This window comes from Camelus dromedarius, chromosome 17 (assembly GCF_036321535.1).
Source record: "Camelus dromedarius isolate mCamDro1 chromosome 17, mCamDro1.pat, whole genome shotgun sequence".
Taxonomy (NCBI): Eukaryota; Metazoa; Chordata; class Mammalia; order Artiodactyla; family Camelidae; genus Camelus; species Camelus dromedarius.
Window position 1 is genome coordinate 4,639,915 of NC_087452.1, and position 19,777 is coordinate 4,659,691.

Consider the following 19,777-nt stretch of genomic DNA (forward strand, 5'->3'; position numbering starts at 1 on the left):
CTCCGTCCCTTCCTGCACAGCAAGAACTGATGGACGCTCCCTCCTCAGGGTTCCTGCGGGGCGCTGGGAAACCGGCTTCATCACTGCACCATACACTCTGGGTCCGCTTGACTCTCTCCTCCGCAGACCCTGCGCTCCTGCAAGGCAGCAGGCCTATTCTGGTCATCTCAAATCCTCAGCACTTGCTCCAGTTCTGGGCCCAGAGTTTGAATTCCAATCACCACTTTTTCAAATTGATTTCATTCCATCCTTGCCTGCCCAGGCTAGGCAACTTAGTTCACAGTGAAACTATGGTAACAGGTTCCCAACTGGTCTCCCTGCCTCTTCTGTCCTCACTTTGATCCAGCCCAGCATTTGAGCCTGACAGCTCCCTGCTCAAAACCCTTCAAGGACAGAGTAAAATTGTAGGACACGGAGCTCAGGTTTTTCATTCCAGTTTCGCCGCGGGCTGATGGGATCCTAAGCACATTGCTTTCTGAACCGCTTAGCTTCTTCATCTGCAAAATGAAGGCAATCACCTCCTCTCACAAGGCACCTCCTTCCACAAGGGAATCAATGAAAATTGCATGTGGAATGCATCAACGTTACCCAAATTTAGCTCTACATACTACTTCCGTTGTTGTTGAGAGGCTGTGCGCTCCAGGGGAGAAGGGAAGAGTATCTGTAAAGTCTCTGTCCTGGAAGTCGAACTACATCCTGAAAGGCGCTGTGATCTTGAGCTGGTTTCTCTAGTCATACATAAAGAGGTGAGCTCTCAACTGGGGTCCCGTTTCCACCATAAACTGCATGTAATGTGCCCTTTGGTGAGCCCAATCCACAAGGCAAAGGGGCAGAGACTTCCCCGCCCTTAAAATTAAATACAAATATCAGAGAAACTTGGTGCAGTTTTTTTCTTCCTTCTTTTCTTTTTTCTTTTTTTTAACCACTTAAGGAGCACTGTCATACTCATTATTGGATTTGAAAAAGGTTTTAATGGAAAGAAAGCAAAGCAAAATCTTAATAGCGATTATCTCTGGATGGTGGGATTGGGCATGACTTTACTCTTATTTGTGTTTCCTAAGACTTCAAAATTTTCTGCAATTTTGGAGCTGGACGGAGACAACGGATGCGCAACATTCTGAATGTACTGCTTCATCGTCAATGTACTAAATGTACAATTTTATGTTATGTGAATTTCACCTCATCAAAAAGATCTTTTGCAATACTACAGGCATGACTTTATAGTCATTTATTAAAATGTGACTTGAGGTGAGAACAAAAAAGGACTTTTAAGGTTCAAAAGCAGTTCGACCAGCTGTCACTCCCTCTACCCATATGTCCAAGTCACGATCCCAGACAGACAGCCTGCACTCGCTCCTCCGACCACCAGGGGTCTCTGCGGAGGCCTCGCGTCCCCACCAGCGGGCGAGCGCCCGCTCTTGCGTCTTCGGAGCACGTGTGCGTGCGGGGGGGGCGTGGCCCTGGGTGGCCGCCTGACCGGCGCGACCGCCGCGCCCACCTCCTTCCTTCTCTACCCGGCCTCGTGTGGGACCGGCCCACCGCCCCGAGTCCTTGCGGGCCCCTGCGCTTCCCAGCCCCGGCGCCAGCCTTCTCCTGTGGGGCGGGGCCCCGACTTCCCTCTCCCACGCTCTGCGGGGTACGGGTGCCCCGCTGTCCTCTGCTCCGCCAGGGGTCCCCGTCTCTGGCCCGGCCCCATGGCGCTGCAGGCGCTGCACAGCTCGGGGGTGGCCTTCCGCAAGATCCTGTCTCACTTCCCCGAGGAGCTGAGCCTGGCTTTCGCCTACGGCTCCGGGGTGTACCGCCAGGCAGGGCCCTGCTCAAACCAGAAGGTGAGCCCACGCCAGCCCCGCGCCGGGAATGACCCCTCCGGAGCCCTAGAGCTGCCCCTCTGCTCTGCGCAGCCCTCGTGTCAACTAGCAGAGTACAAACCTTCCGAAAGTGCTCCCGGTGTAACGACAGCGTGAGCTGAGTTTTGAAGGATACGTAGGAGTCCGCTTCGGTCCAGAGCAAGAGATGCAGTTAGGTGGAGGGAAAAGCCGGGGCAAGACGGAGGAAAGGAAAAGAAATATTTGTTCAGTGTTCCCAGCCTTGACTGAATATTGGAGTTTTCTGGGAACCTTTAAAAAGAAAATACTGATGCCTGGGTTCCAACTGGGGAGATTCAGATTTAACTAGTCTGGAATGAGCCCTGGGCTTCAGGAATTTTAAAAACTTCCCGGGTGATTCTGATACGCAGCCAAGCTTGCGAGTCACGCCTGTAGTTGTAGGACAAAGTAGAAAATGATTCTCCTGGCTCCAGGAAGCTGACGGACTGATTGTAGGGGCAGGGCAGGTGCAGTGACGTTAAGTAACAGTTCAAGTTAGTGCGTGTATTTGCCCAGGACGTTTAACAAGAATCTGTTTAGGACTAGGCATTGTTACTCTTTAAGGGTTGGCTGAGCATGACAGCGGTGGGGGGACAGTTTTCCTTGTGATTGCAGATTTTTTTCTTCTGTAAATGGGAGGAAAAGTTTGCTTCCAAGGTGGAGACAAGATTCAAGATATAGCAGAAGAGTGGCAGGCAGGTATTTTCCATTTAAATGAGGCTGCTAGTCACTTTGTCAAGGCTTCAGAGCTTTTGCTGAATTAAAAGAAGCAAAGAGTCTAGACAGAGCTGTTCTCTGTGTGCAGTTCGTGTGCTGGACTGGGTTTCTACTTGGTGTATGTAGTTCATGCGCAGCTTGACAGGTCATGGTTATCTTTAATAAACGAAGGAAATGGTAGTGTGCAGATGGCAACAGGGCCTCCTGGGTTTGGATAACTGGCTGTAATTCGTCCTTCAGTTAACCTTCACCTGTTCACTTCCTGGTAAGGCCATCTATGCTGTTGCTGGGATTTCCTGTTTCCCGCCTATACTAGTATTTAAGTAATACTTTTCTTTAAGTCAGCAACACATGACAGAATTATAGGTGATAGGTATATAAGAAATCACAGGGTACAATAGGCTAGTTTTTTTTTTTTTCTAACATACACTGACATAAAGTTTTTAAAAAAACATGTCTGCCCCAAATCTTAAGTATCATCACTGGCCTGTGGATCACATTGTGGGAAACTCAGAGCTAGCCTTAGCCTCCTGATTCTCTTCATTTTCCCTTCAAGATTTTCCTTTGAAGATTCTCTCCAAGAAAATGTCCTTCCTTTTTCCTCACCCTCATTCCCTGTACGTTAGCAAGTCTCGTAGATTCCAACACCTCCGTCTCTCTGAGGTTGGTCCCCACCTTCAGTGCTTTAGTTAGTAGCCGGGAGCCTCCGGTGTGGTTTTGCGTCCTTGGTTTCTCCTCCCTCCGGTGAGCTTTTCCGCAGGAGACTTTCTTAGCATGGCAGCCAGCCTCCCTTTCTATCCTCTCCCATTGCTCCCCTGTCTGCGTCTGTTTCAGCCACACTAGACCCAATGCAGCACCCAGTACACGCCCAGCTCTCATCTCCACCAGTGTCTTCCTCTCACAGGACCCCTCCCTTCCTCATGCTCCTCCTAATACTCCCACCAAGCCTGTAGGTTCTTTCTGACTCAGACTTCTCAGAGTCTTGACGAATGTAATTATATAGGAAAACTTCCTTTCTGACCCCGTTCTGAGTGAAATCAGTGCATTCTGCCTTCATCTTTCAAGTCCCTTCTCTAATAATCTGTTCAGTAATCTGTTCTCCCCAGTAGCCTTTGAGCTCGTTACCTGTGTCCCAGGACCTGTTGGAGCTCATTGTAGGTGCTCAGTGAGTAGTTGGCAAATGGGTGAGCGTTAAAGTAACTTATTTCCCCTCTGCGTAATACTTCATAGAGCTTATCCATGTGGTGTGGTTTGATCCGGGAGAAAAATAGAGCACGTTGAACTCTGTTTAGATGACAAGCAGGCATAGTGGTTCAGCACTGAATTTGGAACCAGGCTATGTCTGCCATTCATTAGCTGTGTGTCCTCAGGCAAGGACTCTGTGCCTTGGTTTCCTTGCCTGTAAAAAGGGGATCCCCACAGTACCTACCTTGTAGGATTGTTTTGAGGAGAAAACGAGTTACAGTCTATATAATGTATGAAGCGTTTAGATGAGGGCTGGCGCAGCATCACGTTAAGTAAGTGTTGTGGTTATTCTGTGTGTTACTGGAAACAACAACACACAGAATTGGTGTTGGTTCGTTGGTTCCAGAGACTTGCTTAGATTCCTAATGACAACCCCAGCTCTGCTGTGCATCACAGCGGCAGCGGCAGGGCCTGTTAGAGCTTTCCGCTCCGGCTAGGTGCCTTTCTAGGAATCGAAACTGAAATAATTCTCTCTTCTTCACCTTCCAGAATGCGATGCTGGACTTTGTGTTCACCGTAGATGACCCTGTCATGTGGCATTCAAAGAACCTGAAGAAAAACTGGAACCATTACTCCTTCCTCAAAGTTCTGGGGCCCAAGATGATCAGCAACGTCCAGAATAACTACGGCGCCGGCGTTTACTACAATCCGTTGATCACGTGTGACGGGAGGGTAAGTGACTGGGGGCCTTCGTCCTAACTTGGGTGGTTATTAACCTTTGTTATTGGAATACCAGCTCAATATGTATGTTCTTACAGTCAGGCGACGTTCACACTCCTGCTGGGTGAAGGTGGTGAGTGTGACTGTCTTTATTCTTCGCCTTTGGCCAAATTTTTTTTGGTTCTCAAGTTTTAGTGGGCATCAGAATCAGTCAGAGTGCCTGTTGGACAGATTGCTGGCCCCACCCCCAGAGCTTCTGATTCAGTAGGTCTGGGGGAGGGTTTGAGGATTTGGTTTTTTTTTTTTTTAATTGAAATGTTTTTTTCATATCATAATGTATTAGTTTTAGATGTGGAATGAAATTATTTGATATTTATATAGTGAGAGGATTACCCCAGTAAGTTTAACATCCATCACCACACATAGTTACAATTTTTTTTTTCCTGGTGACGAGAACTTTTAAGATTTACTCTCTTAGCAGTGAGGATTTGCATTTCCAGCAACCTTTCACATGATGCTGTGGCTGCTGGTCTGGAAACATTTTGAGAACCACTGCTTTGGTCAGTGGGAGGAATAGGTAGCCCTCTTATAGGTCTGGGTGGAAATTAATCTTACCTAGAGGGAGGGGCAGACACTCCCAGGAAGAAGTTGGACGTAAAGAGGGTCTCACAGGTGTTTGGGAGCCTGCGGTGCCAAGTGGTGGGAAGCCTCTGGGTGCCAGCTGGTGGGTGGAATTCGATGATGGGCTACTGGTGAGCAGGTGAGACCCCAGATCCTTGCAGAGGGTATCTCACGGCTGGGGCCCTGCTGAACTGTCTTTCCTATGAAGGGGCCCAGTCTCAAAGAGGGCTGCCAAGAACTAGGCAGGACCTCAGCCTGAGAGGACCAGCAGGGAACGAAGTCAGATGCCACCTAGGGATGAGCTGGGCTGAGGACAATGGAGGTGCTCCCCACCGTTGCTTACAGCAGTCATCCTTTGTCGTGCAGATGGGTCACCTTGGCACCTGGTTGAAATGCAGATTCTGATTCGGTGGTCTGGAATGGAGCCTGACTATTTTATAAGCCCCCCAGTGATGCTCATGCTGCTGGTCAGGGGACCACACCCGGAAGGGCAGGAGGTTGGACTGCTGACGTGAGAAGGATTTTGAAGACCTATTGTAACGTGGCAGGAATGAGTGCTGTGATCAACTGGTGATGTCTGCGTAGCCTCAGGGCCATATATTTACTTTTCTGGTTGAGGTCCAGTCCTACTCCACCTGCATTTTGCCAATGAGGAGACTGAAGCTCAGAGGGGGGAAATGACCTTCCTACGGTCACGCGGCTGGTTAGTGACAGGCCCCCACTTCTGGGCAGTAGTGTTTCCATTTCCTGCCAGCTGTTCTGTGCCTGCGGTGAGAGGGGCTTTTCTGCAGTACTGTGGCCAGAGTGCAGGGCAGGGGGCTTTGCAGCCAGCTTTCCACATCCACTTTAGTCACCTCAAACATGTGGCTTTGTTCTCTCTCCATGATTAATATTATGCTGAGCTTATCTCTAATTAGTAGGTCCAAATAATATTACAAGCTCCAGTAACCCAATGTTGGGGCATAATTATATGCCAAAGGGAAGGTGCTTTTTAATTGAAATCCTTTAGCTACTTTTTAGATATTTGCAGCCTGAGAAGGCTGTTTGGATACTGTGTTCAGTGAATTGAGTCTGAAGATATTTGTCAAAGCAAATGAAAGTCTGTAACTGGGACAGCTACATTTAGGGTTTGTGCAGATTCCTCGTGAAATGAGCTTGCCCGTAATTCCACGTGTTCAGCCCCGATAAAGAGGTTTTCTTTTTGGAAGCGGCTTTGTAATTATAAAAGTGTTCGAAATAGTCAGTGTAAAGGATGTTGGTGAAAACTTTAAAAGGAAATTTCTTGTGCTTTGTGATGAAACAAACCCTGGAAGCCCAGACTGAAATTCAGGGACTATTTAACTCTGCTGCTCCTGGGGCCTCCTGGGCACGTCATTTATTCTCTCTGAGCTTCAGCTTTCCTATTTCTCAGGTGAGGAGCATGACCTGTGTCATTGCTTCTCCAGCTGTCTGTGGGGAAGGACCAGTTTTTTATTTCCAATCCACTGAGGACCAATGCCAGATCGCCTCTAAGAGCCATTCTGCCTTTAACAGTGCAAGAGCCCTGGTTAAAATAGTGGTCACTTCACCCCGAATACCTGAGTTCACAAACTGTCTTGGAAGCTAATCCTTTGCAAAAAAATTTTGTGGAGATGTGTGTTTTTACAAGGTAGGCAGTTTGAGTGGCTTTGGAAATCAAGCTTCTGATCTGACCAGAAATTTAATTTATTTCCTCATATTTCACGTTTGCACAAGCGTCAGAAGGTATTTTGCTCTTTTTCACGCCCGTTTCTTTTCGTTTCCAGCTTATCAAATACGGAGTTATTAGCACTAGTATTTTGATCGAAGATCTCCTCAACTGGAATAATTTATACATTGCTGGACGACTCCAAAAACCGGTGAGTGAGTACCCTGTTAGGGAGGTCTCCTCGCTGCTCCTGACCTTACTTTGATCTTTGTGACTGCAGCGAGAGGAACTACAAGACACAGAGACGAGTTCCAGACTCTGTCCTCCGTACGGTGTTTGTTGCCAAACAATATCCAGATATTCCCGCGCTGCTCCTGCCCCTCTCTTAAGTCTTCCGTTGTCTGAACGGATCAGGGTCAGAGTCAGTCCACGTGGCCAGGGAGGGGGCAGAAGGGGTGCCCAGTGCCCTGGTGGGGCCTCTGCACACCCCAGGTCACCTTCTCTTCTAGAATGCACATGCCATTGGACACTGTTTGTCCACTGGTGGACCTCAGCAGTGCCTGCGACAGCGCCTGGCATGTAGTAGGCATTCAGCAAATACTTGCTGAGTAAATGAATGAACCAGGTGGCCATTCTGAGGCGGTGGGTTCGGATCCCCTTTGTCCTCCACCTCAGACCGGCGGTGAGGTCCTGTCACAGCGTGCTTGCGTCATTTGGGGCGGTGCTGTAGGGGAGGCTGTAGGGACAGGCTTCTCCCTGGGCTTTACTGGAAGTGAAAACAGACAGAAAACAGGAAGAAAGTGGAGAGGACCTGAACTTTTGAAATGCATTTGCAAATATCAGGTTTCTTCTTTTTTGCATATGTGTAGGCTGTTTTCTGAGAAAGGGTATTTTCAGAGTTTAAGAACTACACGAAATAGAGTTGCTTATCTCACAGCAAGGAGGAATTTTCTCTGTGCTGTCACAGGGTTTTAAGGGCCCAAAGAGGGGTGGTCTCAGATGTCCCTCCTGAGAGTGACTGCTCCTTTCTTGTCAGTTATGGGAAGAGATTAGAGAGATTTATACAATCTTAGCTCACTTGGTTGTGTCATAAAAATCTTTTTTGATATACTTGAGAGGTCAAGATTTTCTCGCCTTGCATCTGGGCTTAAAAGTTATCAGTGTAGTGCATTAAAATGTACAGAAACACTTGATAAAACGATAGTTAAATGGGTATATCCATATGTAAAAATTTGTCAAGCTGTGCTGGTTAGATTTGCTTGCCTCACTTTTTAAGTTCAGAAACAATAAGCTTTCTGATTTAATTTCATATCTATATAGATGAATTTCTCATTTCTAGGCTGGATAACTAATAAACTTCATAACTGAGCACGTAAATGTAATTGGAAATTTGTAGATATTCCTTTTCTTTCCAGGTTTCTTTTTAAATTTACACAGTACATAGTTTGATGGGAAGATTAATGAACGTGGAATTAGAAGCGTTGGGTCTTTTCATTCTTGCTACCGATGAGCTGTTTATGTGATCTTAGGCAACTTGTTTTATCTTTCTGAACCTCGGGTAATTGATCTGTAGAATGGGGAAGGAGGATTGCCCCTCCTGCTTCATGAAGGCGGTGGAAAGTGGAGGCAGAATGGGAATGCTGGAAAGAACAGGTATCTTAGAATCAGACAGATCGGGGGTTTGGGTCCCAGCTCTGACACTATGCAGCAGTGTGACCTTGCACCAGCGACTTCATCTCCCTTGGGACATCCTCACCTGTGGATGAGAATGATGACACAGACCTCCAGAGGCATTTGAGAAAATACCTGGATCTAAATGCCTGGCACCTAGTAGACACTTAGGAAATGATCCTTCTCTCTGTCCTTGCCTGTCTCAGAGTTACTCTGAGATAAAATGAGATATGAATGTGAAAATGTTGTATTACTCTCTGTACTATGCTTTGTGCTTGGAATATTTCAAGTTTTTTTTTTTTAAAATAGGCTTTAGAAAACTGAAATGCCATGAAATCTCAGAATGGAACCACCAGAAGTGACCTCAGATTTCATCTACATGTCATGTATCCTGATAGAATAAAAATGTCACTTCAAGGCAGGTAGTAGCAGCTACACTCATGTCATATAAAACTGCATTTCCTGGCTAAATTGGAGAAGAAAATGTGATTGATAACAGTGATGATCCCTCAGGCATATTAAGCTCTTACCACAAGAAAATTAAACTCTCTTAAAAGTCACTTGAGGTGTTGAACATAACACATGATTTAAAAAAGTGAAGGTCATAAATGGGTGAATTAATTCTTCTGCCCTTTTTGTAGCTGCTGTTTCCCTTAATCACGGAAATCACTGTTAACCAGAGGATTCTCAGGGTAACCATCTTTAAACTATTTTCACCTCTAGGTGGCAGCAAATATTAACCAAATTTAACAAACGAATCTGATGAAAAGAAAGGGATGGTCGAATTTTGGACACAAAAAATTGGGTGAATGTCTTAAGATAGAATTGTGAGAATATAAATGTGAATTCTTTGTTTTTGTGTGTTTTAAAAGGAGTTACATTAAATTAAATTGTCTAAAGCTCTAAAATGATCCTCCATTCTGCAAACAGAATAGAATTTCTCAATCACTAGCAATTTAAGTTTTTAAAAAGAGTATGGAGAGGATGTATGGGAACTCTGTATCTTCCATTTGATTTTGCTGTGGGTCTAAACTTGCTCTAAAAAGTAAAGTTTGTTAATTAAAAAAGAGAAATATAAAGGAGGACTTTGCTTAAAAAGATAGACATTTCTCAATCAACAGCTGACTGGATAAGGAAGATGTGGTATACACACATGCACACAGACACAGCAGAATACTACTAAGCCATAAAAAAGAATAAAATGATGCCATTTGCAGCAACATGAATAGACCTGGAGACTGTCATTCTAAGTGAAGTAAGCCAGAGACAGAAAAATACCATATGATATTGCTTATATGTGGAATCTTAAAAAGACACAAATGAACTTATCTACAAAATAGAAACAGACTCACAGACAAACTTATGGTTGCCAGGGGATAAAGGGGATGGGAAGGGATAAACTGGGAGTTCAAAATCTGCACCTCTTGGGGAGTGAAGGAAATGTTGGCTCTCTTGATTGTGGGAGTGGTTTCATCAGTGTATGCATCTATGAGAATTCACCAAACTACTCCTGAAATGTGTGTGGTTTGCTCTACAGGAGTCATACCACAATAAAGGGGTTTAAAAAAAAGAAAATGGAAATAAAATTGGGGCTATGCAGAAAAAAAAGATGGACAGTTCGGGAAAATGATGAGTACAAATTAAATTCTATCATTCTTTGTCATTAACTCACCTCAAAATTGAGGAGATAACCCATTTTTATTTCAAGTACCACCTGAAGTTTCTGAGTCATTTACCAAGTCAAGAAGCATGAAAAGCGGAAGGTGTAGCTCAGTGGTAGAGTGCGTGCTTAGCGTGCACGAGGTCTCATGTTCAGTCCCCAGTACCTCCATTAAAAAAAAAAATCATGAAAAGTATTTAATAGAACCTTGTTGTGGCCAGTCTGTTAGTCGTTTCCCTAACTCATTTAATCTCAGTTTGGATTTTTGTATTTCATATTGTTCATAGTATATAGATAATTTGGCTTGAATTTTTTAAAGCATTTACATTGACATATAATGGTATTTTGCCATTTGTTAACAGGATTTTAATTAATTTTAATGTATTTATCCCAATATATTTTCTCTTTTATTTGCTGTAAGTATAGCTTTTTTGTAACAGCTTTGTTGAGATGTAATTCACATACTATGCAATTCAGCCATTTAAAGTGCACAGTTCTTTGGTTTTTAGTATATTCACATTTTGCAACCATCACCATATTGTAACTTTACTGATTTACTCTTTTGTGGATAGAAAAAATCCCAGTGGTGCAAAAGGTCTCTGAATAGGACTTGGAAAGCCTGGCTTACTAGTCTTGGCTCTGCCTGTTTGTGAGCCAATCTTTGGGCCTCCAGCCTTTGAAATAAAAAGACTGAGTCATTCATTTACTTATTCAAAAGAAAGCTGAGTTTTTTCTCTGTGCGCCAAAAGAATTTTTCAAGAAACCACCTCATTGCTGGTCTCAAGAACCCACAGCCCAGCAGGTAGAATATAAGGTTTTTTTAATCCAGCTCAAATGCTCATTGTTTCTTTTTGGTCCTCAAGCAAGTCCGTTTAGAAAAGTTAGTCTTTCTGTTCACTTGGAATGGAAAACTACTACGGGAAGTTCATTTGGTTAATGGTTGGGTATTTGAACACGAGGTAGGGCTGTGTGCTTTGTGACTGTAACTTCACTCTTTGCAATTCAAGTTGTCTCCATGTGACTGTATTATAGAGGAGACCACATGTGACTTTCTCTTTTTTCCTATCTTGAAAGCTACTCACAAATCTCTCAAGTTGGGCTTTTGAAAGTCCCTTCAAGTGCTGCCCCTTCCTCTCTCCAGCAAAGGTTTCCCCCTTGGCAGCAGTGCCAGTGCTATCTCTGTGGTTCAGGTCAGGGCATTCCCAGTAAGATACAAACAGCTATTCACAAATCTGAGGACTTTTTTTTTCCCAGGCCTCTCTGGCAGCGTCCCACGAGTTCACTGGCTTTTCACTCTGAACAACAAATAACAGTGCTGCTGAGACAAGCTCCTAGTTCACCTTACACTGAGAACCAGGTCAGCGCAGTGGCAGAGGCTTCTGAACTGACGTTTTTCCTTCGAGTAAGGATGCTTTTATTTTCACTCTCTTAACCTTCAACAGCAAACAGACTGCCTTTTTTTTTTTTTTTTAACAACCTGAGTAAAAACTTTCTTGGAGAGCAAGGGGTATTTCATTGAATAGGAAATTTTCCCTGAACTTAGACTTCCCTTAGCATCTTTGACTTGTTAGTATCTCAAAATAGCTTCTATTTTTGTTGTGTTTCTATAAAAGCCACCAAAAAGAGAGGGAGGGAGAGAGGGGGAATGAAGAATGATTGAGTAGGACCTGGTGAACGAGGAAGAAGACCAGGATTTGGGAAGAGGCTTCCCAGGGTCACTGCACAAATCCTGGGTCTTGGTCCGGTGCTGCCATTTCTTGTGGGGAGCTCTTCTGACCCTGGGGGTCTCCTCTCCCTGCTGGTAAGATGAGGAGTTTGCCCTCCTGGATCCCTGATTCCGTATGGAGTATAAGGTTTGGGACAGTTTTAGACCTAAGAGTTAGTATGGGACCTTAAATTTTGTTTTAATCATCTTTCAAGATAAAAATTAACCAGAATGGAGCGCATGAGAATAACTCAAAACACTTAGAGCTCAATTCACCAGGTCTAAGGGTGTGACCCTGGGTTTTGCATCGACTCATTATGCAGCCCTGGGCAAGTCATGCTCCTGGGCTGCTCCTTGCTTTGACTTTCTGCAGATGACTGCAGTCATGCTGAACTCACCCAGGGGCTGAAAGGCTCAATGCAGGGCTGTTAAGTCCTTGTAATTACAGGGGAAGAGGCAGTAGTGTGGAATCACTCACCTACCATGGGAGACGTTTGTATGTTATAAATATTCCCTTAAAAAAAAAAGTAGGGACAGAAGATAAAAGATAGAATTTTTGAAATAACCTATAAGGGAAAAAGAACATTGTGTGTGTATGTGTATATATATATATATATACACACACACATACGCATAACTAATCATTTTGCTATATACCTGAAACTAACACAACATAGTAAATCAACTATATTTCACTTAAAAAAAAGAATTTAGGTTCTTAAGCTTTTTACAATTAATTAAAAAAAAGAGAAGAAAGTACACTTTGGGATATACACCATTCTCTTTCCTTGCTATCTAATAAAATTTTAATTTGAAATTTCTTACAGTGAATGTGTCTTTTATATGCTGTCTAAATTTTGTCAGAAATTGTATTTGATAAATAAAAGGCAATTTAAGCCCTATTTTCTTGAATAGGAGAAAAACCTACTGACAGCACTAAATGGTTTATAGATGGTGAATATGGTTCAGGTATGTGGGAGTCCAAATTAGGGATTTCTAGACACTTATTTAAAAAATGAATCAGAAGCAGCATGATGGTTTAGAAACATTGTTGGGAGTGTGAATGGCAACCACTACAGAGAGCAATCTGGCAGTTCTGGTTCTAAGTCTGTACCTTAGAGCAGCAGTTCTCAAAGTGTGGTCCCTGGACCAGCAGCCTCAGCAGTACTAGAGAACCTGTCACAAACACACTTTCAGGCCTCACCCAGGCCTCCTGAACCAGAAACTCTGGGGGAGGGGCCTAATTACACATGTTTTGACAAGCCCTCCAGGAGATTCTGATGCTTACTGCTGGGGAGAGAATCGCTTGCTTTGAGCACCAAGAAACACCGAGGGACGCTCACTTTAACTGTGGGTTCAGATGCAAGAGCTCCCTTCATCTTCCCAGCAACCTTGCGCGCCTGATTGGGTTATTAACCTCACTTTACCGATAAGGGGCTGTGCGACAGTCACAGAGCTAGCAAGAGATGGTCCTGGGGCTCAGACACGTTCTCTTAACTGCAGGGCAGCCTTTAAAACCAAGAGTCTCAGAACACACCGGAGCAGTTTGTGTTTTAACGGATTAGAAGAAAGTCAGAGACACCAGCTTCTGCTGTAGCTAATTTTCTCTCCTTTTTCCTTAGTCAAGTTCAAAATCAGTTCAAAATGGAGCATGAACTGCTCAGGTTAGGTACAGAGAAGAACAGAGGTGAGTTCTAAATAAGGAAGTAGAATGCCTTTGTCCACCATAAAAATAAGTGAAGGACAATGAGATTAAAAAATAAACATATTTCCCAAAGGTCGTTTATTCCATTTTGTACTGATTTCTTTCTTAAAACTCATGGAGAGTTTCCTCATTTAAGAGAAATATTTTGTTTTCTTTCCTGTGTCATGATTTCCCTGATTTTGGCATGAAACAGGAGACGCCAGAATTGCTTATTAGAATAATAATTATTTCATGTCAACTGGCCTGATACTCCAAGATCTTCAGGGCTAGGAGTTTGGGACAGTTTCAGTGTGTGTATAAACACAGAGATTGAGCAGTACTCCACTTCTGCAATTTTTCTTCTGAATGTTCTGCTTTTTTTCAGGTGAAGATCATCGCACTGAATGAGAATGTCGCTCTCAGGTCAGCCCTGGATAAAAATCTCAAGAGCGCCGTGACCGCAGCTTTCCTCATGCTCCCTGAGAGCTTCTCCGAGGAGGACCTGTTTCTAGAGATCGCCGGACTCTCCTATTCAGGTTAGTCGGGTTCTCGCCCCATCTTCTGCAGGGAGGAGGGTTGTTGCTGGAAGACTGCAGGCCAGACATCCTGCTCCTTGCCCTGCTCTGGGGCCGCCCACTGGGTTCCGAATTGCGTCACTTCTGTGTCACTGCAGGAGCCCCGGGGTGGGCCTCCTTGCCCCCGAGGTCTCTCCCTTTCCACATCTGGGCAGAGATGACCCCAGAGTAGGCTTTTCGTTGTTGTCATTGTTAGTTTTTTTTTTTGAGACAGTTTCAGACTTACGGGGAAGTTTCAGTTGTCATCTAGAAAACTGACACGTGCCCTTTCCCCTGAAGCATTTCACCACACTCGCTTTATCGTTCTCTGTATCAGTGCTGTCCAGAGTTATTGAGTGGCAGAGTCCCCTGGAGGCCTTGTTAAAACAGACCTTGGGCCCACCCGGAGACAGCTGGCTTAGCAGATCTGGGTGGGCCCAGCCACCTGTGTTTTCAGCAAGTTCCTGGGTGATGCGCTGCCCCTCCAGGAACCCCACTTTGAGAACCACTGCTCTCTCTGGGTGTGCAAATTCACTGAATTCTGTATTTTTTCTGAACTATTACAGTGTAGGTCACACACAGCACGTCTCCTTTAGGCAGATACTTCAGTATCTTTCCTAAGAACAAGGACATTCTCCCCCGTAACTGTAGGACAGTTACCAAGTTGAGGACATTTAACTCCAGTACTGGACTCACAGCAAATTGACAATCCATATTCCAGATGTTGTCAGTTGTCCAAATAATGTCCTTTGCAGTATTTTTTCCCTCAAGTACATGATCCAAGGATCATATATTGTATTTAGATGCCGTGTCTCTCTTACCTTTTAATTTGTAATGTTCCCCAGCCTTTCTTTTTCTTATATGACATTCATGTTTGAAGTCTCCAGACCGGTGATGTTGGTGCCCTGAGAAGCAGTGTTTTCTCCCTTCTGAGCAAACACTGGGGAGACATTTGAAAATCATGCAAATGTCCTGCTTCTTACCTAACTTTCCCTCCTGGGGTGAGTTCCCGTTGATGATTCTTGCTCGCTCCAGTCCTGACTGTGTGGGGTGCAGAGCGGTGACTTTCTGACTGCACCTTTCCTCATGCTAAGAGAAGCTCTCCCTCATTCCCCATCCGTCTGTTTCCGTAGCTGAGTATTAACTCCCTTTCTGCCTAAACCAGTTGTGCTCATCCGAGATGCCAGGGCCTCCCTCACAGGGCAGGGGAGCTGAGGCGACAGGGCCCAGCGCCCCCGGGGCACCCGCGCTCATCTGTTTCACATGTTAAGGATCCAGGTAAACTCCATGTACAGAAGAGAAGTCTGAGACTTAAAAGATTGTTTGAAAACCACTATCTTCAATAAATATCCTCTTTCCCAACCTTTCAGTATGAGTCAAAGAACTCTGTGCTCAAAACATTGCAAAGGCAGTGTCCTCACTTTCCGAATCCCTGTGCAGATACGATTCCATGGACACGTGACACTGGAGAGGCCTTAGAGGGCCTGCTCTTCAGTCTTTTCCCAGAACACGTCGAGCGTGACCGCAGCTGTAATTGCACCACTGGGGAGAAGGAGGGAAAGAATCTTGGTCTTTGTTTGCTTCCGGCTCCTCGTGGCCGGCACCCTGCCTTTCACAAAAAGGCAGGGGGCAGCGTCCAGAATGAGTGGGCCTGTGTGGCGTGTGGGGAGGGGACACTCTCTTTGGGTGCTTCTCCCCACCCTCCCCTGTGAATATAGAAGGACCGGAAGCCATGCAGTGACTTTGTGGGAGAAGAGGCAGCACCGTTCTCGGCTCTGCCCAGGCAGACAGCCCTCCTCCGTTCTCCCCGTCATCAGCGTCAGCAAGTGGTAGCTGGGTCCTAGGAGTTCTCTGCCAGTTCTGAGCACTGGCTAAAGAAGTTTATGGAATCACACTACTGCTCTCACCTGTTTGCAGACTTTAAGTCAGCATTGGAGCTGCTGTCAGTCTTGAGCTGATTTTTGGAAGCTCCATGTTCTGTTCTCCTGGTTTCCCTTGTTGTTCTGTAAACACTTGCTGTCTCCTAACAGTAGCATCCTCTGCTTCGCTTCTTCTGTAGTATTTATCCCGGGCTGCCGTCTAGCAGCGCTGTAGCAGGCACAGATAAGGAGGTAAGTCGGTAGATATGCAGGTAGGTAGGTAGGTAGGTGGATGGATCATTTGTTCCTTTATTCCATCACTGAATCCTCGTTCAACAGCCCTGTTCATTCAGCACACGTCTATTCCCCTGTGCCGCTCGCCGTGCTAGTGAGCACGGCTCAAGTGGACTCCTCACGGAGTTGAGCTTTTGGGGGAAAGACAGACCGTAAAGAAACAGTGAGTCAATTTCAGTCAGTGGTGAGTGCCGCGGAGAGAGGGAAATGTCAGCACGAGGGTGCGGCTGTGTCTACAGTGGGTAGTCAGGGGAGGTCCTGTGACGCGGTGGTGCCCGGGCTCAGATGGTGGCAGTGACAAGGAGCCGGCCCTGGGCTGTAGAGACGAGAGCGATCGGGGGTGCGAGTCGCTGGCTGAGAGGCAGGCTGCAGACCTTGGTGTGTCTGCCTCCAGCTCCTCAGCCTCGTCTCTCCTGTTTCTCGTCCAGCCTCCTCTTGTCTTGCTGCCATGATATTTCTCGTCACTCAGCCCAGATTTGGATCTGAGAACCTGGCCAAGTGTCCTACATTACTCAAAGAGGTTGGCTTCTATTTCCTGCAAAACTTAAGACACGGTTCTTGGCAGATCCTCTCCAGGGGGACCTGATCCCAACTCTGCGCAGTCCTTACCTTATGAAAGAGACATTCTCCAAAGTCTTCCATAAGCCAGTTGTTCAGACTGGGATTTTCCCACTGAAACAACATGATATATAACAGTTGTTCCTCAGCCAGGACACAGTATAATGAATGGTGACCTCGTCTGTGCGAGGATGGAACTAGACTAGAGCAGCGCAGAGAGTGAAGGATCTGGGCCTGCGGGCAGGTACCTTTCTTAGGAATGAGACTTGCCCCAGGCCACGTGTTGAAAGGCAAACTTTCCTCCTTGCGTTTCCTAGGCTTCTGAGAACCCAGTATCCTTGAATTGATCAGATTCTGTAACTTGCGCAAACTTCCCAAACCTCCCAAGCCCTCAGAATATTTCAAACTCCAAATTACCTACCAGTCCCATGTTTATTTCCAACTTGGACATTTATTTTCCACCTGTTTCCAGTTGAGAGAAGAGAGGGTGTCCCTCACCTGTGAAGTGCAATGTTTCTTCTGGATGGGGGTTGGGGGGACACAGAGAAAACAGTGTCTCTGTGTCATTGGACAAGTTCCTGCCAGTAATTACTGGTGGAGGCAAGATGTGTCAGCATTACTAGTAATAATAAGAACTCCTGTATTTTATATAGGATTTAAGGATCGCTTTAACTGCCCTGGGGTCAGTATTTACGGCATCATTGTTATTATTATTAATGAGGGTGAGAAAGAAGTAGGTGGAAGGTGAGAGCCTGCAAAATGGGGGAGGAGACAGCTTTCTAATCCTTCAGGTATTCTTAGAAGTCAGCATTTAAACAGAAAAAGAAAACCGAGCGAACTTTAAGGAGCCACCTCGAATGTTCTCATGTAAGTGCAGACTATCAGAATGACTGATTTTAGGTAATGGTCCCGGTTTAACATTTATCAAGTGAATTGGCATCCCGTACATTATAAAGTGTTAAAGCTGTAATTTCTGCTTGAAGGAACTTCACATTAATAAACATACACAGTCATGGTGAGTCAGTGACAGACCTGAAAAACAGCACCTGTAAAAAGGCTGGGGTGTGTAAAGATCACGGCTCGTTTAGGGAGGAAGGAGATGGATGGGACTGAGGTCCGTGGCTTCTGGCAGGAGAAAGGAGCACTTTTTATTGTGTGCCAGGAATGACTCTCAGTACTTTTGATCTAATAACCAGTTTAATCCTCACCAACTCTTTGATTTGGGTGGTATAACGTGGCCCCATTTCACAGGAGAGGAAACTGAGGCCCAAATCTGCCTAAGGTTAGTTGTCTGGTAAATTTGTAGGTGGTGGAGTTGGAATCTTAGCCCACACTCTTGACCATTTTAATTCATTGCCTCTCTGGTATTTTGGAGAAGAGGTTAGACTCAGGTTGGGCAGGACTTTTGATACAAAATGAAAAGAGATGGGAATTTGACAACCTGTATGCAACTAAGAACCACAAAAGTCTTCAAGCACTGAAGGATGGTCCAAGATGTGTTGCTGTGGAAAGATAATTTAGACCAGGCAGAGAGGAGCCTGCAGGAGGGTGGTTAGGACCATCTGTGTGCGATTGCCCCGTGTCCTCAGCCTCCAGAGCACGTGGTCGGCTCGCTGTGCATGTTTGCCAGGTGGAGGGACAGAGCCCGGGAGTGTGACCATCCAGCCCTTCACTGCTTCAGTTAAGTAGTCTGTTTCATACCTGTTGTGGGTTTTTTTGTCATAATATTACTCGTGGAAGGGAGGATTCCTGACGTGTTTAAAAGCTGGGGCTCTGGTGTCAAATTCTGGGGTTCACATCTCAGTTGTTTTGTTTCTGAGCAAGTTTCTCATCTCTGTGATTCAGTTCCTTTATCTCTAAAGAGGATTTTTACACGGATTAAGTTAAATCATACACATAAAGTGCTTAGCACAGTGCCTGGTGCACAGCGCACACTCAGTACGCATCAGCCCTCGTTAGCCTAGGTACGTGTTTGCCTGGATTAACACAGCCGCCTGATACGATGGAAGGGAAGGACTGCAGTCGGACCTGCGTTTGAACAGGAGGAACCTTTCTGAACCCCAGTTTTCTTACTTGTAAAATGGAAGTAAGTGTCTCATAAAAAGGTTTTCAGTGAAGGAGGGAGGGTATAGCTCAAGTGGTAGAGCTCATGCTTAGCGTGCACGAGGGCCTGGGTTCCGTCCCCAGTTCCGCCACTAAAAATAAATCAATCAAATAAATAAATAAATAAATGATCTCCTCCCCCTAAAAAAAAGTTTACAATGAGATAATATTTACGAACGCCCCCAGCATCATACCTCATTGCTGACTGGTGCTCAGAAAATGACTGCCTTTATGATTTATAATGATTGCTGCGTATTGTTGGCTACAGAGGTTTCCTCAGGCTGAGACACTGTTCCTTGCTCATTCGGTGACTGACGGACACTCCGTTTGCCTCTGTTTATCATGATTTTATTGATGACACTGCTGCGAATCACTTTGGACAGATTTCTTTGGTAGGAGGGGGGCCACGGGGGACACTAACTTCCTTGAACACATTCTCCAAAGTGGAATCATGCTGTCAGCTATAATCGTCACAGAACTTGTCACATATTGACAAATAATGCTGCTGAAGCTAGCAGCCTACTGAAAGCAGGTGGATTCGCTGGGCCCTGTCCAGTCCTTAAGGAGTGAGGAGCACCTTCAAGCAAGCACCCCTGTGCAAAAGAGAGAACGGGTTTCTTTCAACACCAGGTTGTCGGAGCCCAGGCCCAGCTACTTCTAGAAATGGGACACAGCAGCGAGGAAGTGGCCAGTTGAGTGATTCTTGGAGAAAAAAATTAGAAATGGGAGCCCGAACTCTAAAGTGTCAGTAAACATCTCCACTTCTGGACCTTGGTAAAAGCCAGTAAAGAAACTTTTTCTCTGGGGGGAGAATTACTAAGATTGATTCCATGGCAGTCACACCATCGGTAACCTCGAAGCAGTGTCGCTGGGCGATGTGCATGTTGGGGATTGAGTCTTCCAGTACTTTGGAAG

General features: G+C 45.4%; 1 protein-coding gene across 3 annotated transcripts in view; it reads left to right on the top strand.

The window, feature by feature from the left end:
* The first annotated feature begins 1,453 nt into the window (after window positions 1-1,453).
* TAMM41 (TAM41 mitochondrial translocator assembly and maintenance homolog) overlaps window positions 1,454-19,777 on the top strand; it is a 41,938-nt gene continuing 23,614 nt past the window's right edge. For 2 of the 3 annotated variants that reach the window (XM_031470915.2, XM_031470916.2), the window contains exons 1-4: window positions 1,454-1,829; window positions 4,317-4,499; window positions 6,893-6,985; window positions 13,880-14,030. In XM_031470915.2, coding sequence (XP_031326775.1) covers window positions 1,695-1,829; window positions 4,317-4,499; window positions 6,893-6,985; window positions 13,880-14,030 — 562 coding nt within the window. In that variant the 5' untranslated portion in view covers window positions 1,454-1,694. Of the gene's footprint in view, window positions 1,830-4,316; window positions 4,500-6,892; window positions 6,986-11,383; window positions 11,508-13,879; window positions 14,031-19,777 lie in introns of those variants that run through there. The other variant, XM_064496250.1, reaches the window with a different exon arrangement.